The sequence below is a fragment of the Aplidium turbinatum genome, chromosome 5, assembly GCF_918807975.1.
Source record: "Aplidium turbinatum chromosome 5, kaAplTurb1.1, whole genome shotgun sequence".
Lineage (NCBI taxonomy): Eukaryota > Metazoa > Chordata > Ascidiacea > Aplousobranchia > Polyclinidae > Aplidium > Aplidium turbinatum.
Window position 1 is genome coordinate 33,775,492 of NC_137476.1, and position 26,876 is coordinate 33,802,367.

Here is a 26,876-nt window from a genome sequence, read left to right on the forward strand (position 1 = left end):
TTCTTCAGGTCGAAACACTGGACAGTGATTTATGATGTGCTGTGCTGTTTGACAGTCACCACAAACACAGGCTGGTGAGTCACACAGTCCCCAGGTAAACATATTGTGCTTGAAGCGACCAACACCAGTACGGAGGCGATTCAGAGTTACCCATTCTTTTCTTGGCAGGTTTGAGCCAGGTGGTACCATAGTGTCTGGTGTGACTTGGAACTGGTTGGGCCGTGAGATGGTTTCCCAGCGGTCTCTCCATGACTTCATCAGGTCGAAGTGACCTTCATGAAGCGCCACAATGTGTCGAGAAAAAGGGCGCCTGGAAGGCAGGCGTTGACGTGTGAGCTGTTGTGCGTCAAGGACTACATTGTGGAGGAGATGGCGATCATTGACCTCTGCCTTTAATGCGAGACGTATGGTAGAATTCTCTCTGCGTAGTTTTGGTGGGGCGATGCCTGAAAGCACTGGTAGTAATTCTGTAGGAGTTAGACGCAGGCATCCAGTGATTATGCGCATGGTGTCATTAAGGGCGATATCTACTTTTCCTGCGTGTGTGCTGCGGCACCAGACTGGAGAAGCATATTCGGCAGCACTGTACACAAGCGCTAGGGCACTAGTGCGCAGTGTTGGGGTTTTGGATCCCCAAGTCGACCCAACTAGACATCTGAGAAGGTTGTTTCTTGCTGGTGCTTTGGCACGAACTGAGTCACAGTGCTTTTTATACGTGAGTTGCCGATCCAAGGTCACTCCCAGATATGTAGGGCAGGGGTCATGTCGGATGTGGGTTCCATCTAGGGGGACTCGTAACTGGCGGTCAGCTTCCTTGTTGTTGAGGTGGAAAGGTGTGATGGTGGTTTTAGCTGTGCTTAGTTTTAGTCTCCAGTCCTTTAGGTATAGTGAGATCAGCTTCATGGGGTGGTCCTTACGAGATCAGGGTGGTCCTTACGAGAAAATGCACTTAAATTCTGAGATTTGGTAATTTGTAATTTTGGTAATCTAACACGAAAAGTACCCAACCCATGGCTATTGTTGGTCTGCAAGGGCAGAGTTCTGAGTAAACATTTAAATGTAAATGAATATTTACACCGTCACCATACAATGCAAAAAGTAAAACACACATTTTTGTACAAAAGAATTTCCATTAAAATTGTTTTTTATTGATGGCAGCAGCTAGGTCGCCAAAGAGTACACACAGTGTACGCGTTTTAGGTGAAGAAAAAACAAAGGCTCATGTCAATTTTCTATGAAAAATTTTTCATGAAGCTTGCAAAACATAATTAACAAACTTGCATTAATAAAAAGGATAAGAATAATAGTACAAAAAAAACAAACTTAGTTTGTAACTTTGCGTCAACAACTTAAAAAATGAGATCAAAGTTCGGAACTTAAAAAAAATGTTTAAAAAATTTCAACCTTTTTTTTCTCAATGAAAAGGCTGTTTTTTGATATTTCGACAGCAAATTTGGATTCCTTGACCGTGAAAATACCCAAAACCCAATTTTTGAAAACCTATGTCGAGTACTTATGAAGATATAAGAGAATTTGCATCAGTTAATAAACAAAAAGTGAGCGCTCGCACAGCAAATCTCCACCTAGTGGCAAAAAAATTACCCAGTTATATCTCAAAAACCGTACAAGATATCTAAATTTTTTTTTTTCTTTGATCATTATTTTGCAAGGGCAATAACATATGTTAAAACAAAGAGAATCTGAAACATAGGGTTATACCTCCCATGTAAATTGACATGGAATCACTCTACTACAAAGCATTTTCATGTTTTTAATAACTCGAAACCTCATAAGGTCAATCATTTTATGCCTAATGTAACATGGTCATTCTATCATTCCAATGTGTTGCAAGTGGAACAACATACTTTCTCTCAATTTCTTTGAAAAGCATAAAAAAGTTACACTTTGTTACAGTGAAGCATCTGAATATGATGATTTTGACAAAGTTCATTTGACCAATCGTTTTTACATAGGCTTAGAAGTCGTTGATAACAATACCACATCCTTTCAAGCTTTCATTCGCAAAAGATTATATCAGTTTATAACCCGATGTAACTTGTCTTCCAATCAATGGATTTATGAACTCATGCGAACAGACTGTTATTATCAATCTTTGTATTTGGTTCATTACGACTCAGCTCTTCGGAGTTGAGTATCTGCTTTGTTTCTACTTTCTAGGCTATGTGTGATTGTGTAATATGGACCATCTTGAGTCTGATGCAAATAAATAAATAAAATAAAATAAATGTAATGTTTTCGACAAAGTTGATTTTACGTACTCGTAATTTGGAAAGTTTATCTTTACCTTTTTCATGTTTTTGGTGATTTTCAGAAAATAATTGCTTCATTTAACTACTTTGTTACTAAAATAAATCCTCATAAAATCAGTTTGTTGTTCCCTCACTTTTGAATATGAATCCACACAAAAATGTTCCTGTGAAGCTTGAAGTTTCTGAAGTATGCAAACCTTATGAAATCATTGATCAACATCATTTGGAAACCATTGTAGACACCAAAGAAGGTCATCCATGTTTGTATCAAGAAGAATTATCTTCCATCCAATCAACTGAGAATGAAACTCTGTATGGCAATATACGGTATGCTGCAAACATTTTAAACGTTCATATTCGTTTGTCAATTATTATTATTAGATAGTTCATCAGATGAACCATTTTGCAGTGATTGTTTAATTAGGATTTGCGAAGTTGCAAACTAGAAAGTCATCTGTGATGTAGGTTGTAGAAATGTTTTTGTCACAGCTGTATTTTTTTTGTACCAGTAATTTGCAACGTCACAAATAACTTGACACTGTTGATACTTATAAAACGGAAAGTTTGTTAAGTTACACCAGTTGGGTGCAAAATATTATAGCATCAAAAAGTCTCCATCACTAGTTTTTCATAATGAACATGAAGATTGGCTTCGTTAACTTCCTGTTCCTTAATCCAAGTATTTAGCTTGCTGGGCAATGAAGCCTTGATGTGACGAAAATAGAATTAAGCAACAATGTATTGAATTGAGTTGGTGCAGTAGGATTACTTACGTCACAGAGGACTATAGTAGATTACTTTAAAACTGTCCCAAAAGAATCAAGAGTGCAGGTCATTACGAAAATTTATCAAGAAAAGAGAATGCGTTTCAACCATGGCGATCTATAGATCGCCATGGTTTCAACACATTTTTTTTTCGGACAAAGATAAAATAGAGAGTATGTAAGTTTGCAGCACGTAGTCTTTCGGTAAAATGTATTCCACGTCGAGTTGTTGTTGCGTCAAATTAACCTTGGTCAAAACTTTTACGAAAATTTGGTTTTGTCAAAATGTCTTGTAGGCAGCGCCGGATTAACTATAGTAGCAGCTGCTACAGGCCCCGTGCTTCACAAGGCCCCGCGCTTGAAGCTTGAAGTTTCTGAAGTATGCGAACCTTATGGAGTTATTGATCGACATCATTTGAAAACTATTGTAGACACCAAGGAATGTCATCCATGTTTGTATCAAGAAGAATTATCTTCCATCCAATCAACTGAGAATGAAACTCTTTATGGCAATATATGGTATGCTGCGAACATTTTAAACGTTCATCATTGTTGGTCAATAATTATTATTAGATAGTTCATCAGATGAACCATTTTGCAGTGATTCTTTAATTATGAATTGCAAACCTCATATTATCAATAAATAATTGAAATAAAATTTCAACTTGCATATTTGCATTTGAATTTTGTTAACGCTTAGTTGGGCTTTATAAGAAGTCTGAAGCTCATATTATAATGTTTTACCCACGCTTTTTCACATCCCATCCTTCCTGTTGCTATCGAGTTGCACGATCAGTTTGCAAGTAACAATTAATCGTCATTTTACCTATCAGTATAAATTAACATGAAAAGGTTCCAGTGAAGCTTGAAGTTCCTAAATCATCCGAAATTATAAACCAAGATGATATAAAACTGTTTCAGCCGCCAAGGAATGTCTTCCATATTTGTATCAAGAAAGGTTATCTTTCATCCAGTTAAATGAAAAGGAAACTCTGAATTGCAATGTATGTTATGAACATTTCCAATGCAAATCAGCATTGAATTCTCATCAAAAAATTCACTTCAGAGAGCAATTTTGTTATTTTTGTGATAAGAGTTTTAAAAGGAAATATGAATTGGAAAGACATCTGCGAATTCACACTGGTGAAAAATCATATAAATGTGATGTTTGTAAAAAGTCATTTGCACGATCTGGTACTTTGAAATCTCATCAGCTAATTCATTCCGGTGAAAAACCATATAAATGTGATGTTTGTAAAAAGTCATTTGCACTATCTGGTGGTTTGAAATATCAAAGTTTACTCATTCTGTTGAAAAACCATATAAATGTGATGTTTGTGAAAAATCATTTGCCCGATCTGGTGGTTTGAAACGGCACAAGCTAACTCATTCTGGTGAAAAACCATATATTATAAATGTGATATTTGTGAAAGTCTTTTTCGCAATCTGGTGGTTTGAAAACTCATAAACTAACTCATTCTGGTGAAAAATCATATAAATGTGATGTTTGTGAAAAGTCATTTTCGCAAATTTTTACTTTAAACATAACTCAGCAACAACACTACATTTAACATTATAAAACAAAAAACAAAAGCTAACGTTTTCGGCTAGTCATACAGCCCTTTTCAAGCCTATAAGAAAAAATACATATTAAAAGAAATGCTAAAGAATCATATAGTATCACGCTTTTGTTTTTTGTTTTATAATGTTAAATGTAGTGTTGTTGCTGAGTTATGTTTGTTTATGGTTCAAAAGGGCTACCTCTCTACCCAAATTGTTTTACTTTAAAATACCATAAGCTAATTCATGCTAGTGATAAACCATATTAATATGAAATTCAGACAAACCCAAGGAACTTACCAATAATATTTAAGAAAACTACCGTTTTGCTGTCCTGTAAGCAACATGTCGAAGAAAGGTATGTCTTCATCTTCCAGCAATCTGGCTTTTCAGACTTGGAATTTCTTAATGTTGATAGAAAAAAGTTTTTCTCCGCTTACAGGACAGTAAAATGGTAGTTTTCCTAAATATATTAATATGAGGTTTGTGAAAAGTCATTTTCGCAATCTTGTGATTAGTACTCTCATACGCTAACTCATTCTGGTGAAAAACCACATAAATGTGATATTTGTAAATAGTTATTTATATAATCGGGTTCTCTGAAATGTCATAAGCTCATTCATCCTGGTGAAAAACATATAAATGTGATATTTGTGACACATCGTTTTCACACATGTATATTTTGAATCCGCACGAACGGTTTCAGACTGGTGAAAATCCACCCGTAGTCTTCCAGTAAAATGCATTCCATGTCGAGTTGTTGTTGCGCTAAATTAACCTTAGTCAATAGTATCACGGAAATTTGGTTTTGTCAAAATGTCTTGTAGGCCTACTCATATTATACTACTTTTGTTTATAATTTTTCGTATCCCATCCTTTCTGTTGCTATCGAATTTCAGTATGAATCATTTGCATGATGAGTTTGCTAGAAACGATTAATTGTCTTTACCTTTCAGTATGAATCAAGATGAAAAATTTTCCAGTCAAGCTTGAAGTTCCTGAATCATGTGAAATTATTGACGAAGATGATTTAAAAACTGCTTCAGCCGCTAAGGAATGTCCTCCATGTTTGTATCAAGAAAGGTTATCTTCCATCCAACCAACTGGGAAAGAAATTTTAAATTGCAATATATGTTATAAATATTTCCAAAGCAAGTCAGCATTGGTTAGTCACAAAAAAATTCATTTGAGAGAACGACTTTGTTGCAAACCAACATAAGTCATGTTGTTGGGGCCAATGGAATGAGTGAGACGGACCATTAGGATGCATAAATTGGACTAATAAATCATCATTTATACTGTCAACCTCCCTGGTCATGCCAATATACCACTATACCAGTTATGGCTGTAAACAACAGATACAAATTGACCAACAGATATATGGAAAGAAGGTGCTTCCAGTGCAGGTTTCAAGTCAACCACTAAAGAGAATTCAGTGTCATCACTGATCCTTTTCATTCCCAGCCTGTGAGATGAGAGTGGCTGGATGTTTGAATGCATGTAATCATTTTCACGCATACATAATTTATATCGGCACAAACAAATCACACACCTTATATGAGATTCATTTATTATTTTCAGCAATTTAGTTTTTCTACAAGAATATTTAGTTTTTCAACAAGAAAAAGATTACGTTAAGCCTATCTTTTGAAATCTAAATTACATCGGTTTCCAGTCACCACTACACTATGTGTTTGCACATTGACGAGGCCTGTGTATAGTAGGGTTATAACATGTTTACAACCTCATATTCATGGGTGTTATGAATTTTGAATCTTTTGTTTTTACGTGTTTGTCATATGATGATTTTGACAAAGTTATTTGACCAATCGTTTTTGCGTCGGCTTAAAAGTGTTTACTGTGGTGAATAATCCATTATATATATAAATGTTATGTTTTCGACAAAGTTGATTCTACGTACTCATAATTTGGAAAGTTTATCTTTACCTTTTCATGTTTTTCTTCTTGTGATTTTCAGAAAAACGTTACTTCATTTTAAATAAGTTTCGTATTATTAAGTCAGTTTGTAGTTCCCTTCACTTTTGAATATGAATCCACATGAAAGTGTTCCTGTGAAGATTGAAGTGTCTGAAGTATGCGAACCTTATGGAATTATTCTTAATCAAGATCATTTGGAAACTATTGTAGACACCAAGGAATGTCATCCATGTTTGTATCAAGAAGAATTATCTTCCATCCAATCAACTAAGAATGAAACTCTGTATGGCAATATACGGTATGCTGCAAACATTTTAAACGTTCATCATTGTTGGTCTATTATTATTAGATAGTTCATCAGATAAACCATTTTGCAGTGATTCTTTAATCATGAGTTGCAAAGTTGCAAACTAGAAAGTCATCTGTGAACACTCACGAGTGAAAAACCATTATGTAGCTGTAGAAATGTTTTTTATCCATCTAGCGACGTTGAATTATCATAAAATAACGTTAATTGTTCAACCAGGTACCGGCAACAAATTAAAAGCTCACTGCGAGATGATTACTTCGATTTACGTTTACACTGACATAATTTCGGCACAATTGGGATACTGCGAGCAAACACGAGTCTGTTTGATAAAGAACTAGCTGTCAGAATCGGAATTATCAGATGCTGTATCGGAGGATGAGGTTGTCGCGTCGTCACTAGAATACTTGAAGACGCAAAACTGCCCGTTCATGAACGCGCGATGCCATATGATCGGAAGCATGACTTTACTGCCAAAGAACCATTTATCGAATTTCGTACTACTTTTTTAACTTGACCCCGTAGCTTTTCTAATTCCAATTTGTTTCCGTCATAAAATTGTTTACAAATTTTGAAAAATACCACACAAACTTTTCCTTCTGTTTGATAATCTATAGCAGGTAAAATTCTACTTTTTAACTGTATCTTCTTTCACCATGATTTATATTCGCAACGACACCGGTAAACAATAAGCATTCAATGAAAAAATAACTTTTGCGTAACAATAAGCCGGTATTTATAAGGTTGCAAACTTTTTACAGTTCACAAGAGCATTGTCAGCGCATAAAATAGCTTGCGTGATGCTCTGGGCTACCGCCGTGTAACACGCGACGAAGAAACGCATAAAATTTCATTTGATTAAACATTAAAGCATACGGCAATTGCCGTCCTAATCCAAGGTTTGTTGATTTGGCGACGGCAATGTTTTTGCCGTCGTAGATACAAGCTAATTTTGAGGGCTGTATACATGTCCGGCAGGTACATAACTTAGCGCTTGATACTCCTTTGCAATCACTCAACCAGCGTGCGATTAAAAACTTAAGTACACAACTTGTGGCCACACAACTTGTGCGGTAACTCGCGGCCAAACGCTTATAATCTGACTCTTGTGACGTCATATTACTATTCGACAAACAAACGCTGAATTTTTGGTCGTTCGACAAGAAAGAAAAAATCGCAGCCCTGGTGCTACCTATAGTAATAAATGGCTGAGGTATAAGCTGGAGGGGGTCTGCTACTATTCGGTGAGTCCGATTCGGTGAGTCCAATTCGGTGAGTCTGATTCGGTGAGTTCCTAACCTCTAACCCCTAACCCTAACTCCTAACCCCTAACCTTAAAACGGCAATGATAATTAGGCCACGGTACCCGATAATTAAAAAAAAAATTGAAAAAATCCCCCGTTAAGGGATTGGACTCATCGAATCGGACTCACCGAATCGGACTCACCGAATCGGACTCACCGAATCGGACTCACCGAATCGGGCCATTCCGAGCTGGAGGAGGTATGGCGATTCGCTATTCATAGCAGAGTGTGAAGGGTTGCCTAACATTGTAACCTTCCATGAAAATACAAGAACAATCTTGAGGCACTATTTTAGTATTAAGGAAAAGGATGAAGAAGTTCAGCAGAGAGCAATCATAGAGACTGCGGCGAAACTCATCAAGAGCGATATCAAGTCTAAGATCCCATCTTCAACCCATGAATATCCGAAGACTTCTTCGCTTGAATGTGAGTCTGCCATAGATTATCTCCCCCTGAGTTTGCGTTGCTTGCTTGAAAACCTCTTTGTTGGAAAGGACATTCACAGGAAGGTCGCAAGCATCGGACAATCAGTTGTTCAGGCAGTACGTCCCAGGGCTGTAGTAGCTCCATTGCAGCTTGGGTTAGCAATCCAGCTACATCATCATTTCAGGTCTCGATTTCTTGTAGACAGTCTCTCAGCCATGGATATTGTTCATCATATTCGGAAGTTAAGTGATTCGAGGAAAACGCTGCCGCTTCTGTTGGCCAGGATGTACTCGGCGGTACCATAGACAGACTGGATACGGCACTGCTGTTCGCTGCGGACAACGTCGATCATAATATCATCACTTTAGATGGGAAGGGGACTTTCCACGGCATGGGGATGATAGCTACTGTTACTCCAGGAAGGAAGGTCAGTCGCACTGTTTTCAGACGGGAGACTGCGGACTTGGAGATAGTTGAACAAAGCAGAGTTGATGTAAGGGAATACCGTTTCGCAAAACACACTCACCGAAACATAACATTCAAGCCCTTGCCATTGGCCATCGGGTTGATGTATTGTGGGAGATGTCTTTCTCCTTCAGACAGCCTGCACCGAGCTGGAATGGAATGATGCACATGCTACATAAAGACTGTGATCATCCGGGGTCGTCTTCGGTAATCTTCCTGCCCATCATTGACATGTATTCCGGAGACAAGTCATGCATCTTCTCCACTCTTGAGTATCTGTGCAAACTTGCTGATAAACACCGCTCCGCTGCAGTTGTTACATTCGATCAGCCACTCTACTGGAAAGCGTCAAAAATCAAACACGAGTGCCTGAAGACAACCCGGTTCAAGATGTTGTCCTGATGCTCGGGAGCTTCCACACATTGATGAATCTTATGATAGGAACGTTGTTGGATGGGAGTGGAATCAAAGAGATCTTGGGAACAATTTACGGTGACAATGCTGTGCAACACATCATGACTGGAAAGGCAGTTCAGCGTGCAGTTCGTGGCCATCTCCTCCTTGATCAGTGTCTTACACAGCAAGTTGCAGACAAAGTACTTTGCGACCATCCTGGTTTTGCAGACCTGTTGCAAGAACTTGAGCAGTTGTATGCTCGGACACTGCCAGGGGACAGTGACTTGAATTCGGTCATCAGTTCTACCTGCCTTGGTGAAATTGTCCACCTCTTGTCCACCAAAAGAAATGGATTATCCGCTCATTCTCGCACCAGTAAACTATGGCTGAATTACCAACAGATGGTAGGAATTGTAAGGGCGCTTATCGAGGCCGATCGTACAGGATCCTGGCTGATGCACCTTTATGCTGTAGCCGAATGTTTGCCCATTTTTGCAGCTGCTGGGCATGGGAACTATGTGAAGTCCGCCTACCTTTACCTCCAGTCAATGACCACTCTGGAAGATGATATGTCATTAGTGTTTCATAGATTTATGAATGGCTTGCATGTTGTAAGGTGTGCTGATCAGTACTGGGCAGGCTTGGGTTGCGACCTAGTCATCGAGCAAGCTCTGATGCGCTCCCTAAAAACTGCAGGAGGACTCACCAGAGACAGTGGAATGTCCGAACATCAGAGGGCCTTGTGGACTTTGTCTGTGCCAGTGTCCTCTTCCTACAGTGATATAATGCAGGGTTTCACTCGCCAGAGCTTTGTCACTAGTGAACAACACAAGGAGGCAAGAACGTCAAGGACGAGAAGAGTTCGTGAAGACCTGGAGAAAATTGCAGATAAACTCGAGATCTTTTCACCTTTTTCTGATGAAGTGTCTCTTCGCAACATTATCACCGGGGTCAATGCAAATAAGGATGTGAATGTCCATAACCTGTTTACCATTGGCAGAGAAATAGTGGAAACAATGGAGGGTCAAGGGTCAATCACTGTTTTCAGTTAAGTACAAGCGGTCAATGAAAGCCAAGACCCTGGCATCTAGTGTGGCAATTGACGTTGCTATGGACAAAATAATAGACCCCGCTCTTTTGTTCCAAAGGTTTCTTGTGGTGTCTCAAACTGCTCATCTTTCCCTTGATGAGGTGATGGCCTATGAACTTTCACCATACCCACCATCCCTCTTTGAGGCAAAACATCTTTTACGCAAACCAAACAAAGCACAACTGATGGCTGCTATAAAAGAACAGAGTTCAGATGACGCAGTACTCAAGGATGTACCAGAAATGGAACATGATGTTCTTGACGGAGGTTCTCTTCTCCATCGACTGAAGTGGTCAGAAGGAAAGACATATTGTTCAATCGCTGACGACTATGCATCTTTCACAGTAAAGCAATATGGTAAGGCTACGATAGTATTTGATGGCTACATTGGCGCAGACGGCGCAAAAATCGAACAAGTAACAAAGTGAACATTGCTGAAGGAACGAAATTTGTCGGAAAAAGGAGGATTTCCTATCGAATGTGGAGAACAAACAGTCTCTTATCAATCTCATTTCACAACGCATGAAGGACAGAGGTTGTCACGTAATACAATCAGAGGGGGGTGCAGATGTGGAGATTGTTAAGGCAGCAGCGTCAATGTCATCCAACAAAAGTACTAGTCTCATTGGCGAAGATACAGATCTATTAGTGTTGTTACTTCATCACGCATCAACCAGCGATGGCAACAAGCTTTATTTCTACTCGGATAAAGGGAGTCCTGCAATAGTATACGACATTAAGGTTATGAAGAAGTTGCTTGGAAACGATGTCTGCAGCAGTCTTCTGTTCCTGCATGCATTCACGGGATGCGATACCACTTCCGCGGTTTTTGGAAGCGGAAAAAAACTCGCTCTACACAAGGTTTTGAAGGGAGACTCTGTCTTAAATAGCTGTGCTACGATGTTTTCCACACCTAAGAAAAACATAGCTGAGATTGAAGACGCTGGGTGTAAAGCGATGGTGGCATTGTTCGGGGGCAAACCTGGAGACAATCTGTCTGCAATGAGGTATTCTAGTCTCTGCCAAAAGCTTTGTCACACCTGAACGATTGCCACCAACCTCCTCTGCAACGAAGTATCATGCCCTTCGGAGTTACCTCCAAGTAATGCTTTGGATGGACAATGGTGAGGCCATGGACACTACTGAATGGGGATGGGAATTGCAGAACAACAGTCTAGTTCCAGTGATGATGGATACTTCACCTGCGCCAGAAACACTTCTGAAAATAATTCACTGCAATTGTTCTCGTGATAGTAGTACAGTTCGGTGCACTTGCAAAGGACACGGACTTATCTGTTCACGGGTATGCGGACCATGTCAAGAAGGGCATTGTTACAATATGAGTGAGGAAGCAGTGTCTGATGATGAAAATAGTGACAATTAAAATGCACTGTGTATTCTATAATTTTTAGAAATGTACATGTATGCCATGACGTCATTGATGACGTCATGACCTCGCCTGTCCATGTAGTTAATATAAAACTTTGTATAAAAATTGTTAAATCAAAATATATAGTATAAAAAATGCAAACTCTTCTGTAACCTACAGCTACAGCTTTAAAATAAGGAAATATTGGTTATTTTTAGTGGGATGGCTGTCATCGTCTTATGACGTCATATTTATAACCTTTGTGGTAATCAATTTTTGGTAAACTTTTAGTATAATGTTGTTCCCCACATATAATAGTAATAAAAAAAAATCCTAAAACGCTTTCTTGGAATTTGTTCAGGGTCAAACGTATTTTGACTGGACTATGACAGTTTGTGCTGGTTTTCCATAGTGAACGTGAAGATTGGCTTCCTTGACTTCCTGTTTACTTTATCCAACTATTTAACTTGCTGGGCATGAAGCCTTGATGTGACAAAAATACAATTAGGCAAAATTGTATTAAGTCGGTGCAGTAGGATGACTTGCATCACAGAGGACTGTAGTAGATTACTTTAAAACTGTCATGAAAGAATGTTAAAAGAATAGTCATAGAATTTTGTTGTACAGAGATAAAACATGTAGTTTGTAGTTTGCAGCACGTAGTCTTGCGTCAAAATGTATTCCACGTCGACATCGAGTTGTTGTTGCGCAAAATTAACCTTGGTCATTTGTCTCATGGGAATTTGGTTTTGTAAAATGTCTTTTAGGCCTACCCATATTATACTACTATTATTATCGCTTTTTCACATCCCATTCTTTCTGTTCCTATCGAGTTGCATGATCAGTCTGCTGGAAGCGATTAATTATCGTTTTACCTTTCAGTATGAATCAAGATGAGAACATTCCAGTGAAGCTTGAAGTTCCTGAATCCTGCAAAAGTATAAACCAAGATGATTTAAAAACTGCTTCAGCCACCAAGGAATGTCCTCCATATTTGCATCAAGAAAGGTTATCTTTCATCCAACCACCTGAGAAAGAAACTTTAAAGTGCAATATATGTTATCAACATTTCCAAAGCCAGTCTGCATTGATCAGTCACAAAAAAAATCATTCGTGTGAACGACTTTGTTGCAAACTTTGTGACAAGAGTTTTAAATGCAAATCTGAATTGGATAGACATCTGCGATTTCATGCTGGTGAAAAACCGTATAAATGTGATATTTGTGAAAAATCATTTGCCCGATCTGGTCATTTGAAATCTCATAAGCTAACTCATTCTGGTGAAAAACCATATCAATGTGATGTTTGTGAAAAGTCTTTTTCGCAATCTAGCCATTTGAAATCTCACAAACTAACTCATTCTGGAGAAAAACCATATAAATGTGATGTTTGTGAAAAGTTGTTTGTGCAATCTAGTAGTTTGAAATCTCATAAGCTAATTCATTTTGGAGAAAAATCCTATAAATGTGATGTGTGTGACAAATCGTTTGCACGATGTGGTGGTTTGAAATCTCATAAGCTAACCCATTCCGGTGACAAACCATATAAATGTGATGTTTGTGAAAAGTCTTTTTCGCAATCTTACAATTTAAAATCTCATAAGCTAATTCATTCTGGAGAAAAACCATATAAATGTGATGTTTGTGAAAAGTGTTTTGTGCAATCTGGTCATCTGAAATCTCATAGGCTAATTCATTCTAGTGAAAAATCATATAAATGTGATGTTTGTAACAAGTCATTTGCACGATCTGGCAATTTGAAATATCACAAGCTAACCCATTCTGATGAAAAACAACATAAATGTGATGTTTGTGATTAGTCGTTTTTAGTGATATGTAACTTAAATCGACACAAACTACTTCACGCTGGTGAAAAACCATATAAATGTGACGTTTGTGAAAAGTCATTTGCACGATCTGATGGTTTGAAATCACATTAGCTCACTCGTTCTGGTAAAAACCATATAAATGTGATGATGGCGTATGAGCGATCTTTCCAGGCTAGATTGGAGGGCAGGAAATCTTCAGCCACTCAGCAGTCTCGTCGTCCAGGATTCTCAGACCATGCGCACCGTGTGGAGGCCGGTGGATTAGGCAGTGGTGGATGACATGGTCTGCGGTCTGTTCCGTGGCACCACACTCGCACTCTGATGAAGGAGCCAGGCCCCACTTGTGCATGTCCGAACGAAAGCGGCCGACGACATGTGTGATATTTTGATGTAACTGCACCCTGGTTTTTGTTTTCGGTCATTTATCGGTCATTGACCGATTTTTTAGCAAAATGTCCGAAAAAAATATAGTCAATTCGGTCAAAATGTCCGAAAAAACAACGTTTCTCAGCGAAGCTGAATGCTGTAGCTAGTCAGGTAGCGCAAATTTTGGTTTGTATCAGCTACTTAAAAGGAAATATTTTCATCAAAAAAATGACCGAAATAAATAAAAAATGACCAAATTTTTTCAAGTCATTTCGGACAAATGACTGAAAAGTCTCAGCGAAAAAAACCTCACTGCACCCCCGGTAATTTCTAAAACTCTACGCCTATGCTGGTTTCTATTACATCGGGAAATTATTGCAAAACAATTATGCAACAATGTAACAAATACGTAGCAATTACAGTAGATGAGTTGTGTCGCATTGACTTTCAGTAGGTACGCCAGTAGTAAAGATGCCATAATAAAGATGTCATATCTCATTATGGGTTGCACAATAAAACTTGCATTAAATTAAGTGGGTTGTGCAATAAAACTTGCATCAAAAGTGGGTTGCGCAATAAAACATGCATCAAAAGTGGATCTCGAAATACAAAGGTTGGGAAGCACTGAGTATATAAGGTATGTTGTTCGTGTCTTGCTTCGTTGAAAAATAAATGTGAAAACTTGAATGCAATTGGTGTTGTAAATGAAGTAACAAAATTGATTCTACATGCAGTGATTTTGAATGCCTACTTTCACTTTTTCTATGCTTCTTCTGTTTGAATTGCAGAAAAAATTACTTAATTCAATTTCTTCATTTTAAATTTAGTATTATTAAAATAAGTTTGTAGTTTCCTTCACGTTTGAATATGAATCTACACGAAAGTGTTCCTGTGAAGCTTGAAGTTCCTGAAGTATGCAAACCTTATCAAATCATTGACCAACATCATTTTGAAAATGGTCCAGCCACCAAGGAATGTAATCCATGTTTATATCAACAAGAGTTATCTCCCATCCAATCAATTGTGAATAAAGCTCTGAATTACAATATATGGTATGTTATAAACATTTTAATTTTTTTCGTTGTTGGTCAGTCATTAGATTGCTCGTCAGATAAACCATGTTGCTGTAGTTTATCTATCAAAAGTTGCAAATAGAAATCAGAACCAAAAGGCAATCAGTGTACACTCATGAGTGAAAGAACATATTTAAAAAAGTGTTGTTTGTAATAAATGTTGTTGTTTTTTTGCTTTTTAATGATTTAAAATGTTCAAGCAACTTCACACTGATGATAATAATAGTACCGGGAATTTATTCTAATTTCAAAATAGCACCAATGAAAAGTCTCCATCATTAGTAGTTTTCAGTTATCTGTCATAATTTTTTGGGTTGTTTTCTGTAAGGGCATGCGGTTCATGTCTTGCCAGTTTTATGATCAGTTCACAAAAAAACAATTATTATTTTACATTTCAGTATGAATCATTTGCATGATCAGTTTGCTAGAAACGCTGAATTGTCATTTTACCTTTCAGTGTGAATCAAGATGAAAAGGTTCCAATGAAGCTTGAAGTTCCTGAATCATGTGAAATTATAAACCAAGATTATTTAAAAACTGCTCCAGCCACTAAAGAATATCATATATATTTGTGTCAAGATGGGTTATCTTCCATCCAACCAACTAAGAAAGAAACTTTAAAGTGCAATATATTATGTTATCAACATTTTCCAAACAAGTCAGCATTGATCAGTCACAAAAAAATTCATTTGAGGGAACGACTTTGTTGCAAACTTTGTAACAAGAGTTTTGAATGCAAATCTGCATTGGAAAAACATCAGCGATTTCACGCTGGTGAAAAACCATATCGATGTAATGTTTGTGAAAAATCATTTGCCCGATCTGGTAATTTGAAATCTCATAAGCTAACTCATTCTGGTGAAAAACCATATAAATGTGATATTTGTGAAAAGTCATTTGCACGGTCTAATGGTTTAAAATCTCATAGTCTAACTCATTCTGGTGAAAAGACATATAAATGTGATGTTTGTGAAAAGTCCTTTTTGCTATATCGTGGTTTAAAATCTCATAAGCTAATTCATTATGGTGAAAAAGCATATAAGTGTGATGTTTGTGAAAAGTCATTTTTGCGATCTGGTGATTTGAAATCTCATAAGCTAATTCATTCTGGTGAAAAACCATATAAATGTGATGTTTGTGAAAAGACATTTTCGCAATCTGGTCATTTGAATTCTCATAAGCTAACTCATTTTTGTAAAAAAAACCTATAAGTGTGATGTTTGTGAAAAGCAATTTTCGCAATCTAGCACTTTATATTCTCATAAGCTAATTCATTCTGGTGAAAAACCATATAAATGTGATGTTTGTGAAAAGTCATTTTTGCGATCTGGTGATTTGAAATCTCATAAGCTAATTCATTCTGGTGAAAAACCATATAAATGTGATGCTTGTGAAAAGTCATTTTCACAACCTGGTAGTTTGAAACGGCACAAGATAATTCATTCTGGTGAAAAACCATATAAATGTGATGTTTGTGAAAAGCCGTTTTCTGAATCTAGTAATTTGAAACGGCACAAACTAATTCATTCTGGTGAAATGCTATATAAATGTGAGGTTTGTAGAAAGTCCTTTTTACAATCTAGCCACTTGAAATATCATATGCTAACTCATTCTGGTGATAAAAAACTACATAGATGCGATGTTTGTGACAAATCATTTTCACACAAGCATAATTTAAATCGGCACAAACGAATCACACACCTTATATGAGATTGACTTATCATTTTCAGCAATTTAGTCATTCTACAAGAATATTTAGTTTTTCAACTAGAAAAAGATTACGTTAAGCCTATCTTTTGAAGTCTAAATTACATCGGTTTCCAGTCACTACTACACTATAAGTTCGCACTTTGACAAGGCCTGTGCATATTAGGGTTATAACACTTTTACAACCTCATATTCTTATGTGTTATGAATTGTGAATCTTTTGTTTTTACATGTTTGTCATATGTTCGACTTTTGTTAATTACCTGACTTTTGTTAAACAATGAGTATGATGTTTTTAACAAAGTTGATTCTCTGTACTGTTTATCTTTACCTTTTACATGTTTGTTTTGTTTGATTTTCAAGAAGATATTACTTCATTCAGTTGCTTCAATTAAGATAAGTATTATTAAAAGGATTTTGTAGTTCCTTTCACTTTCACAGAAAGTCCGTTTAGTTTAACTGAACACTGTAAGAAAAGCTCTTATGAAAACGGACTTGCTAAGATTGTGACCCGAGAGGCGCAAACAGAGAAAACAATCAAGGTAAAGCGCCGAGCAGAGAAACCATAACGTACAAACATACATAAAATAAACGTAAATTTACAACAATAACATATGCAGGCTGTATCGTTTGTTACAACTGTTTTTTGTTTTGTTTTAGTAATTTGCGACGTCACAAACAACTTCACACTGTTAATAATGATAAAACCGAAAAATTTGTTTAGTTACACTAGTTGGGTGCAAAATACTGTAGCATCAATAAAATGTCTCCATCATTGGCAATTTTAGCCAATTTTTATTATTCTTTTAGGCTGTACTCGGTAAAAGATTGAATTCTTTGCATGAAAGTTTGTGCTGGTTTTCTATAGTGAACGTGAAGATTGGCTTTGTTGACTTCCTTTTCACTTAATCCAAGTATTTAACTTTGCGGAAATGAAGCCTGGATGTGACAAATATAGAATTAAGCAACAATGTATTGAGTTGAGAAAAGTATTTTTCACAGTTTGGTAATTTGAAATCTCATAAGCTAACTCATTCTGGTGAATAACCATATAAATGTGATGTTTTCTCTGTCTATAAAACGTTGAATGGTAGTTTTATCAACTAATTCACACCAGTTGTTGAAAATCATAGGAATATGATATTAGTGACAAGTTATTCGCATTTCTGTTATTTGAAATTTCATACGGTAACTTCGTCCAGTGAAAAAACAAATGAATGTAATGTATCCAGAGGTTGGCATCCAAAATTCTAACAGTACATTCTAAGACATTTGAAATATATATTATAAATTAATAAAATATTATGTTACTGTCACGAACTTTGATCTGTAGTAAATTTTTGCATGTATGGCTATATTCGCATGAAAGTAACTACAGAAATATTCATGCACTTCACTACACAAAAGGGCAAAAAGCCTGTGAAAGTTTCGTACCGGTAATGGATTTTAAGTGAATATGCTTACACACTATTTAGTTTAGTTGTTAATTTATTTGGGTTAATACAAAACTCGAAAATAAAACTTATGTAATGTTTGTGAAAAGTCACTTTCACAATCTAGTAATTTGAAATCTCATATGGTAAATTATTGTGATGAAAAACTACATAGATGCGATGTTTGTGACAAATCATTTTCACGCATGTATAATTTAAATCAGCACAAACGAATTACACACCTTATATGAGATACACTTATCAATTTCAGCAATTTAGTTTTTCTGCAAGAAAATTTAATTTGTCAACGAGAGAAAGATTACGTTAAGCCTATCTTTTGAAATCTAAATAACATCGGTTTCCAATCACCACTACACTATACGTTCGCACGTTGACGAGGCCTGCGTATGTTAGGGTTATAACATTTTTACAACCTCATATTCTTGGGTGTTATGAATTGCGAATGTTTTGTTTTTACATGTTTGTTATATGCTCGACTTTGGTAATTTACCTGAGTAAACTCTTCTTACGAATGTGATGTTTTTGACAATGAATGTGATGTTGTTGACAAAGTTGATTCTATTTACTCGTAATTTATACTGTTTGTCTTTACCTTTTGCATGTTTGTTCTATTTGATTTTCAGGAAAATATTACTTCATTCAGTTGCTTCGTTATAAAATTAGTGTTATTAAGTCAGTTTGCAGTTTCCTCCAATTTTGAATATGAATCCACACGAAAGTATTCCTGTGAAACTTGAAGTTTCTGAAGTATGCGAACCTTATGGAATCATTGGCCAAGATTATTTAGAATTTGGTCCAGACACCAAGGAATGTCATCCATGTTCGCATCAGGAAGAATTATCTTCTCAAATCCAATCAGATGAGAATGAAGTTCTGAATGACGTTATGTGGTATGTACTCTATGTTATAAGCATTTTAAACTGAAATCATCGTTGGTCAATCATTGGATTGTTCATCAGACAAACCGTTTTTCTGTGCTACTCATTTGCTACAATCCCTGAACTACTTCGTGTTGTGGCCTACGCGTTGGCAACTTTGTCTGGTGAAGATGATAAATAGAAAGGTACCAAAACAAACAAAATATTCGAATTTATATTCAAGTGGATTGATTTGATTAAAAATTGTTTTCTCAATTTCTAGTAGCCTATATTGAAATGTCACAAGCTAACAGTTTTTTTTTGGGTTTCAATAATTTGCAACATCACAAACAACTTCACACTGTTGATTATGAAACTACCAGCAAGATTTTAGTTACGTCAGTTGGGTGCAAAATACTGTTCCATCAATAAAAGTCCCGTTTTTATTATTCTTGTTTGTAAGAGATCACTATGGATTTTCAACGAAAATTTCTCAAGAAAAGAGGATACGTTTCAACACATTTTTTTTTCGGCCAAAGAGAAGACAAAGATTAAATAGAGAGTACATAGGCTGCTGCACGTGGTCTTGCGGTAAAATGTTTTCCACGTCGAGTTGTTGTTGCGCCAATTTAATTTGGTCAGTAGTCTCACGGAAATTTTGTTTTGTCAAAATGTCTTGCTGGCCTACTTATACTACATTTATTTATACTTTTTCACAGTACATCATTTCTATTGCTTTCCACTTGCATGATCGGTTTGTAGGAACAATTTATCATCATTCTACCTTTCAGTATAAATCAAGATGAAAAGGTTCCAGTGAAGCTTCAAGTTCCTGAATCATGTGAAATTATTGACGAAGATGATTCAAAAACTGTTTCAGCCACCAAGGAAAATCCTCCATATCTGTATCAAGAAAGATTATCTTCTATCCAACCAACTGTGAGAGAAACTTTAAAGTGCAGTATATGTTATAAACATTTCCAAAGCAAGTCAGCATTGATCAATCACAAAAAAAAGCATTTGAGTGAACGACTTTGTCTCAAACTTTGTGAAAAGAGTTTTAAATGCAAATATGAATTGAAAAGATATCAGCGATTTCATGCTGGTGAAAAACCATATAAATGTAATGTTTGTGAAAAATGTTTCACCCGATCTGGCCATTTGAAATATCATAAGCTAACTCATTCTGGTGAAAAACCACATAAATGTGATATTTGTGACATGTCGTTTTTAGTGATATGTAGCTTAAATCAGCACAAACGTCTTCACACAGGTGAAAAACCATATAAATGTGATGTTTGTGAAAAGTCATTCTCTAGATCTTATGATTTGAAATGTCATAAGCGAATGCCTTCTGGTGAAAAGCCACTATAAATGTGATGTTTGTGAAAAATGCTTTACGCAAACTTGCAATTTGAAAATTCATCAGCTAATTCATTCTGTTGAAAAACCATATAAATGTGATGTGTGTGAAAAGTCTTTTTCACAATCTTGTAGTTTGAAATCTCATAAGCTAACTCATTCTGGTGAAAAACCATATAAATGTGATGTTTGTGAAAAGTCATTTACACGATCTTGTGATTTGAAATGTCATAAGCGAATTCATTCTGGTGAAAAGCCATATAAATGTGATGTTTGTGAAAAATGCTTTACGCAAACTTGTAATTTGAAAATTCATCAGCTGATTCATTCTGGTGAAAAACCATATAAATGTGATGTGTGTGAAAAATGTTTTTCACAATCTGGTATTTTGAAATCTCATAAGCTAACTCATTCTGGTGAAAAACCATATAAATGTTATGTGTGTGAAAAGTCTTTTTCACAGTCTGATAGTTTGAAATCTCATAAGCTAACTCATTCTGGTGAAAAACCATATAAATGTGATGTTTGTAAAAGGTCGTTTGCGCGAATTGGTAATTTGAAATATCATATGCTAACTCATTCTGGTGAAAAACCATATAAATGTGATGTTTGTAAAAAGTCATTTACACGATCTGGTGATTTGAAATGTCATATGCTCACTCATTCTGGTGACAAACCATATAAATGTGATGTTTGTAAAAAGTCATTCATACAATCTCGTGGTTTGAAATCTCATATGCTCGCTCATTCTGGTGACAAACCATATAAATGCGATGTTTGTAAAAAGTCATTCATACAATCTCGTGGTTTGAAATCTCATATGCTCGCTCATTCTGGTGACAAACCATATAAATGCGATGTTTGTAAAAAGTCTTTTTCGCAAATTGGTACTTTAAAATCTCATAAGCTAATTCATCCCGGCTAAAACTCATATAAATATGATGTTTCATTTTCTGACGCTTGTTCTAACATTAGCAGCAACACAAAACCCTATTGTTTTGTTGACTATATGTTACAAAATATGTTTTCGAACACAACAAAATATTTCTGAAACTGCATGCAACATTACATCAAAATGACTTCACACTGACTGAACGCGCATTATGTGGTTCGAATTTTATACACCGGAAGGAAGCCATTTCAGAAAAGAAGTACAGTATTTAAGATGAAATCTTTTTATTCTTGCAATTGTGGTTATTATGTAGGTGAGTGCAGAAGCTACCTAATATTGCAATAGAGTGATTAAGGGATTAATGATTTCTGTCAAGCGGCAATCGTTATTGTAGTGTAAACAATGCATCTATGTTTCTTCACACGTCATAATTGCGCATTCCAGACAAAGCGACCACAGGAAAGCGAAATTAAAAGTACCATGAATAGCTGCGCTCACGAAAACGACAATGGTCGTCTTACGCACAGCAAGAGCGACTGTCTCGGACGACAATTGTCGTCATACGCACTTAACAGATTAATGCTAAAAACTCTCTGATAAACTCCCTGAGCTTCCGATCCTCGGATTCTACTGAGTGAGTTTGCAGCGCTTCCCCAGTTCTCCGGCTGAATTTTAAATGATTTTTCATTCAAATTCACTAGGCTATTATTTATTACGTTTTTGTCTCTGTGGCCTCTCCTTATAAACCGATTTCTTATCATGTTGATTAGTTATTTGTTAACTCTGATTTTCAAAATTACCATTCAGCATTCATAATATTGTTGCCCCACGAAAACTTATGGCGTTTATTATGTGACTGGCTTTTTTATGACTTGTTCATAGGTTAACATTTTGGTGCTCTCTCACTTTGGGCAGGTGGCCCCCTCCCTCCCTACTTTTTTCGCTCTGGCGAGAGCACTGAACTATAGGCCTACTGCATTGTTCTTGCATCTTTTCTCGACGGTCATACATAGCCTATCTGCTTCATACTTACTGCATGGCTAATTTTCTTTAACTTTAAACAGGAACAACTTTTAACTTGTTACCACCCTAATCTAAGCCTATGCAATAAAATCCCACTCTCCAGAGTCTTGATTTGTTTGTTGTTTTTTTTTTTCATATCTTTATCCTGCATTGCGCGAAAGCGGACTTCCCGCAATGGACTATGATTATGCATCGGTGTACGCCTTCCGACGTACACCTGACCCACGCTGCAGCAGACGGCAATGTATGTTTTCGCTTGTCTACTCTACTTAGGCTATGACTTAAATTTGGTACTACTCATTACTCGAAATCGATCACTGGGTAGAGGCAATTATGGTAAAGTTTCTTGCCCAGAGAAACAACAGCAAGTGCAGGTGGCTGGATGCGGACATGCAGGCTCTCGACTGCGAGCCCAACGCGCTAACCACTCGGCCATTGCTGCCGACTGATGGGTGCGGTAAAATGCACGATGCTGCAATCAGAGTTCTTTTTCTGCTGCAATGCTTACTTACTTCTCCCTCCCCTGACAACGACCTGTGCACACACACTTCAGGCACTGAAGAAGAACTGGTTTCAATTTTAGTTTTAGGGTAGTGCGGGGCAAGACTAGTCACATTTTGGTATTATTGTGTATATCTTCACATAAAGTTAAAAATGTCTCAATTTTTAGTGTTAAACAGTTGTAGCCTACTAAGGCTTCGTTAAACAAGATAGCAAAAAAAAAGTGAAATTTATTCTATTGAACATCATTTTTACGACAGAGTCAAACAGGTCAGGGTAAATCAGATCAGGTAAACAATATAATAATGTAAGAGTATAATAATGTTGCTAACTGCGACCTATATAATAGCAACCTGCGTTGCTATTATATATGCAACCTGCATTGCATTTCGCTATTAACATCAGACCTGGGCATTCATTGCATGCTCATAGTTACAGTGGCGCCGCTAGACCTTCAACAATGGGGGGCAAAATATTGACAGTGCAAGACAGTAGGGTAGTCAGGAATTTTGAAAGGGGGTGTTGAAGGCCGACGGGCGAAGCCCGATGGCGTGTTCGCCGAAGGCAACACTAAGCAGCGGGGGGCCTCCCCCAGAAAATTTTGAAAAAATACTTTCAGTTTGGTGCATTTTCAACAAAATTGTGGGTATGAATATTCCTGTAAAATGATGCTGTCCGGTGGCATAGCAAAAGGATAAGATCATGCTTTTTTCGGCATTTTTCGGAAATAAAGCTAAGCCTCTATGTTTTCTTGTTGCTAATTCCAGATTGAGATATTTGAATGTTTGGTAGGCTATTGGCAAAACTCGCTCTTTTAATGCAGTTTCGTTTAAAATTCGTTTTAGAGACATAGGTTGATTGCTTTTTTGCGAGATTATTACAGTTTTATTATTTATCAATTTTCTCCTTGGTTGATCCAAAAAGCGATCTTATTCCGGTAAGTCCCTAACTTTATGCTTTAAAGTTAACCCAAAGTTTAGAAAATGTAACGTCATAGACGTCATACATCTTGATGAGTGTCAAACAAAAAGCTTTGAGACAATGAAGGTACTTTATTTCTGATATATGTTTTGGTATATGTCTATATCGGTTTTGTATAACGAATAGCTGTTTAGACGTTAATCTAGATCGAACAAGCAATCTCAGCAGTTACAGATGGCTTGCATCCTTGCACAGTTTGACGTGAAATTACATCATAGGCTAAAGCTTTTCTTGCAAACAATGTAGGCCTATTAACATCCGTAAATTCAATTTGAAACCCCCTCTCCCTTGGCTACGCCACTGGTGCAAGACATGCAAAGCAGTGATATATTATTTAATTTCACTTGTTTTCTACTGCTATTGTCTACTGCAATATAGCCTACCAAAAGTCCCACATTTTTGACATGTCTGATCTGTTGAAAAAAATAAAATTCAAAATAAATCACAGTTTGATTCCGTATGGGACTAGCAACTGCCATGGCTAGCGAAATTCTGCATAGCTTTTTTCCAGATTGAAAAACCATTTTTTACAAGTGCACTTTCTGATTATCCAACAGTCTGTTAGTTAAATATGCCTCATGATTTTGACTAGTCTGTTAGTTGACAGAGAAATTATCAAATACTGCACTGAAACGCTGTGAAAACGTTTTTCCATGCTTGGAAAATACAGATGTCAAAACATAGTAGATATATCAAACGCAGAGGCGGTCACATGCGTACTGCGTAGCTTATGACATTGTGAGAATTGAGGCTAATAAAAGTTAATGAAATAAATATACTGTGATAGCCACCGGGCGTAGCTCAACTGCAATAAATACTCAGCCGGTGTTAAATGATTTTTTATTCTTGATATTTCTTCTTCCTATCCACGAAGATTTCATCAGGAAAATGCACAATATCAAATGATAAGTTTAAAACACAACATTAGAGAACAATTTTTATATTTCTTAAAGTGCCCCTGACAGGTTGGACCCAAGTATAGTAAATTTTCTAGCGCAAAATTATGCTTAGCGAACTTTTTAATCTTAACCTCGAAGCTCGACTGGTTAGGGCGAAATTTATACAAAACGACAGTTCCGCAGCGCCACCACTGGCGAAACTCCATATTTCACTGCTCTGGGACGACTTTGGTGGTATTACGTCATCGTGGGTGGGCGTTGTTAGCGACGGATGAAACAAATGCTTTCTGGATGTAATTGGTGGATCACAGTTTGGTCGGAGTTGGTACGAGCGGTTGCTTTTTTCAAAGATTTATTGTTTTTTGCAGTTTAATAAAACTGTACTGGATACGTTCCTACAAAACCTAAAATATACTTGAAGTGAAAAATGAAGAAATCGTACGAATCATCATTCATATTTAATCCATCTTCATTCATCACTATTCATAAATAAATAAAAGTTCTCTCTCTCTCCCTCATAATGTGCCTTCAGTTGGCCATTGAAATCCGGTGTAACGGCCATCTGGACTTGAAAATTGTTTCGGATTCGCCAAACAATGCATGACGGCAGCACAATCCGATTGTTGCTTCCGAGAGCACCACCTTGTAGTATCCACTCCAATACATGCCTGTAAGCGACTAATTACCGATACTGCCTGCAAGGAAATAAAATCACTTCGTTTAGTGTGCATTCTTTAGCGTTTAGGGTATTTTTAGCCTAATGTAGCATCCTTACTCTTTTGACAGGTCTCCGTTTTCTCCTTTCGGTTTATTGTTTTTTTCTCGAGTTCTTCCGGCTCCTCATAAAAAAAAGGTCCTCAGAACTGCAGGATGTAAGTGTGCCTCAAAATCGGTCAAATTGGTAACATAGCTAGATGCGTCTTTCGTCTATGGCACTTCATGGCAACATACACAATCATTGGGCTGGGACACAAACTCGCACTTGTGGCAAACGCACCACCTACAGTTCCCAGCACGCCACTCATTGCTGAGAAGATCCAAATCGGGTTGGTGGTGTGAACAAAATCATCTCCATAATTACTACCATTAGAAGAAAATCATCTCCATTGAAGTGAACATATACGACTAGTTTTGTATGGTCCATCCACTTTCGAACACTTGAAGAAAACTTTGACTATTTTCTTCTCAGCACCTTGTTTTGTTTGAAAGCATGAAAATATAGCACACGTCTTTGTCACTGACTCTGTCACATAAACAGCAATTTCCAGGCATTAGGCCTACCTCAACCATAAATTAAGTGTACTGTTTGTGAGATACTGCTGTTACACTGCAAATGGCTATAGCCAGATTAGGACAAATAAAAAATTATCCAAATTGTAGCCCTACAAGAGTTTAAAAAAAATGCAATTTCAATTGAATTGAGATGCTGTTTGATAAAAATAAACTCAATCTATTTGATGTAAACCTGATAGTAATAATAAGTTGACTTTTTCCTTTCGGTAATTCTCATTTTGCACATGCTTTAGACCAATAGAGCCCCACACATTGACGTTTTGGAGCAGTCGTACCATACTTTACCAACTCACTACAGAGAAAGAATGTATCCTTCCCACCCACGGTGACGTCACAGCGAGGTTGCCGTTTTTATTTTCGCAATTGAATGAGTGCCAGATTTGCCGAAAGTGAACGAAAGTTTGCAAGCGTGTAACTTATTAGCCTGTTGATATTTTTTACTATTTGCTGGTCAGGGAAGTTTGTTAGTGTCATCTCTTTGGTATCTTAGATAAATTTAGCAAATTTATTTTCCTGTCAGAGGCACTTTAATAAGATGCCAAAAATGCAGTGTGACGGAACAATACAGTTAAAGTCAACATGTTTCCACGTTTATTAGACGTAAAAACAAGCTTCACTGAAAGTAAAAATAATCAATTAAAACGCTAACCCCAGCCAGCTAAATCTGCTGATTTTACATCGATTCAACGTTGTAGGGCGTTGAATCGATGTAAAAAATACACAATCTTGCTCGCGGGACGCAAGTCTTCCA

At 36.8% G+C, this 26,876-nt stretch overlaps 1 protein-coding gene and 1 pseudogene across 2 annotated transcripts; both read left to right on the top strand.

Annotated features, from left to right (window-relative positions):
* The first annotated feature begins 2,461 nt into the window (after positions 1-2,461).
* LOC145771170 (uncharacterized) lies at positions 2,462-22,510 on the top strand (annotated as a pseudogene). Its single transcript, XR_014289186.1, has 7 exons — positions 2,462-2,597; positions 3,466-3,553; positions 5,551-6,830; positions 15,614-16,855; positions 17,305-17,405; positions 19,002-19,207; positions 19,966-22,510. The product of XR_014289186.1 is annotated as an uncharacterized LOC145771170 (transcript).
* Positions 8,445-14,925, top strand: LOC145770040 (uncharacterized). Its single transcript, XM_082581626.1, has 2 exons — positions 8,445-8,569; positions 12,772-14,925. Exon 2 carries the CDS (start codon positions 12,773-12,775, stop codon positions 13,706-13,708), a length of 936 nt encoding a protein of 311 aa, XP_082437752.1. The 5' UTR covers positions 8,445-8,569; position 12,772; the 3' UTR covers positions 13,709-14,925.
* Positions 22,511-26,876: the final 4,366 nt, after the last annotated feature.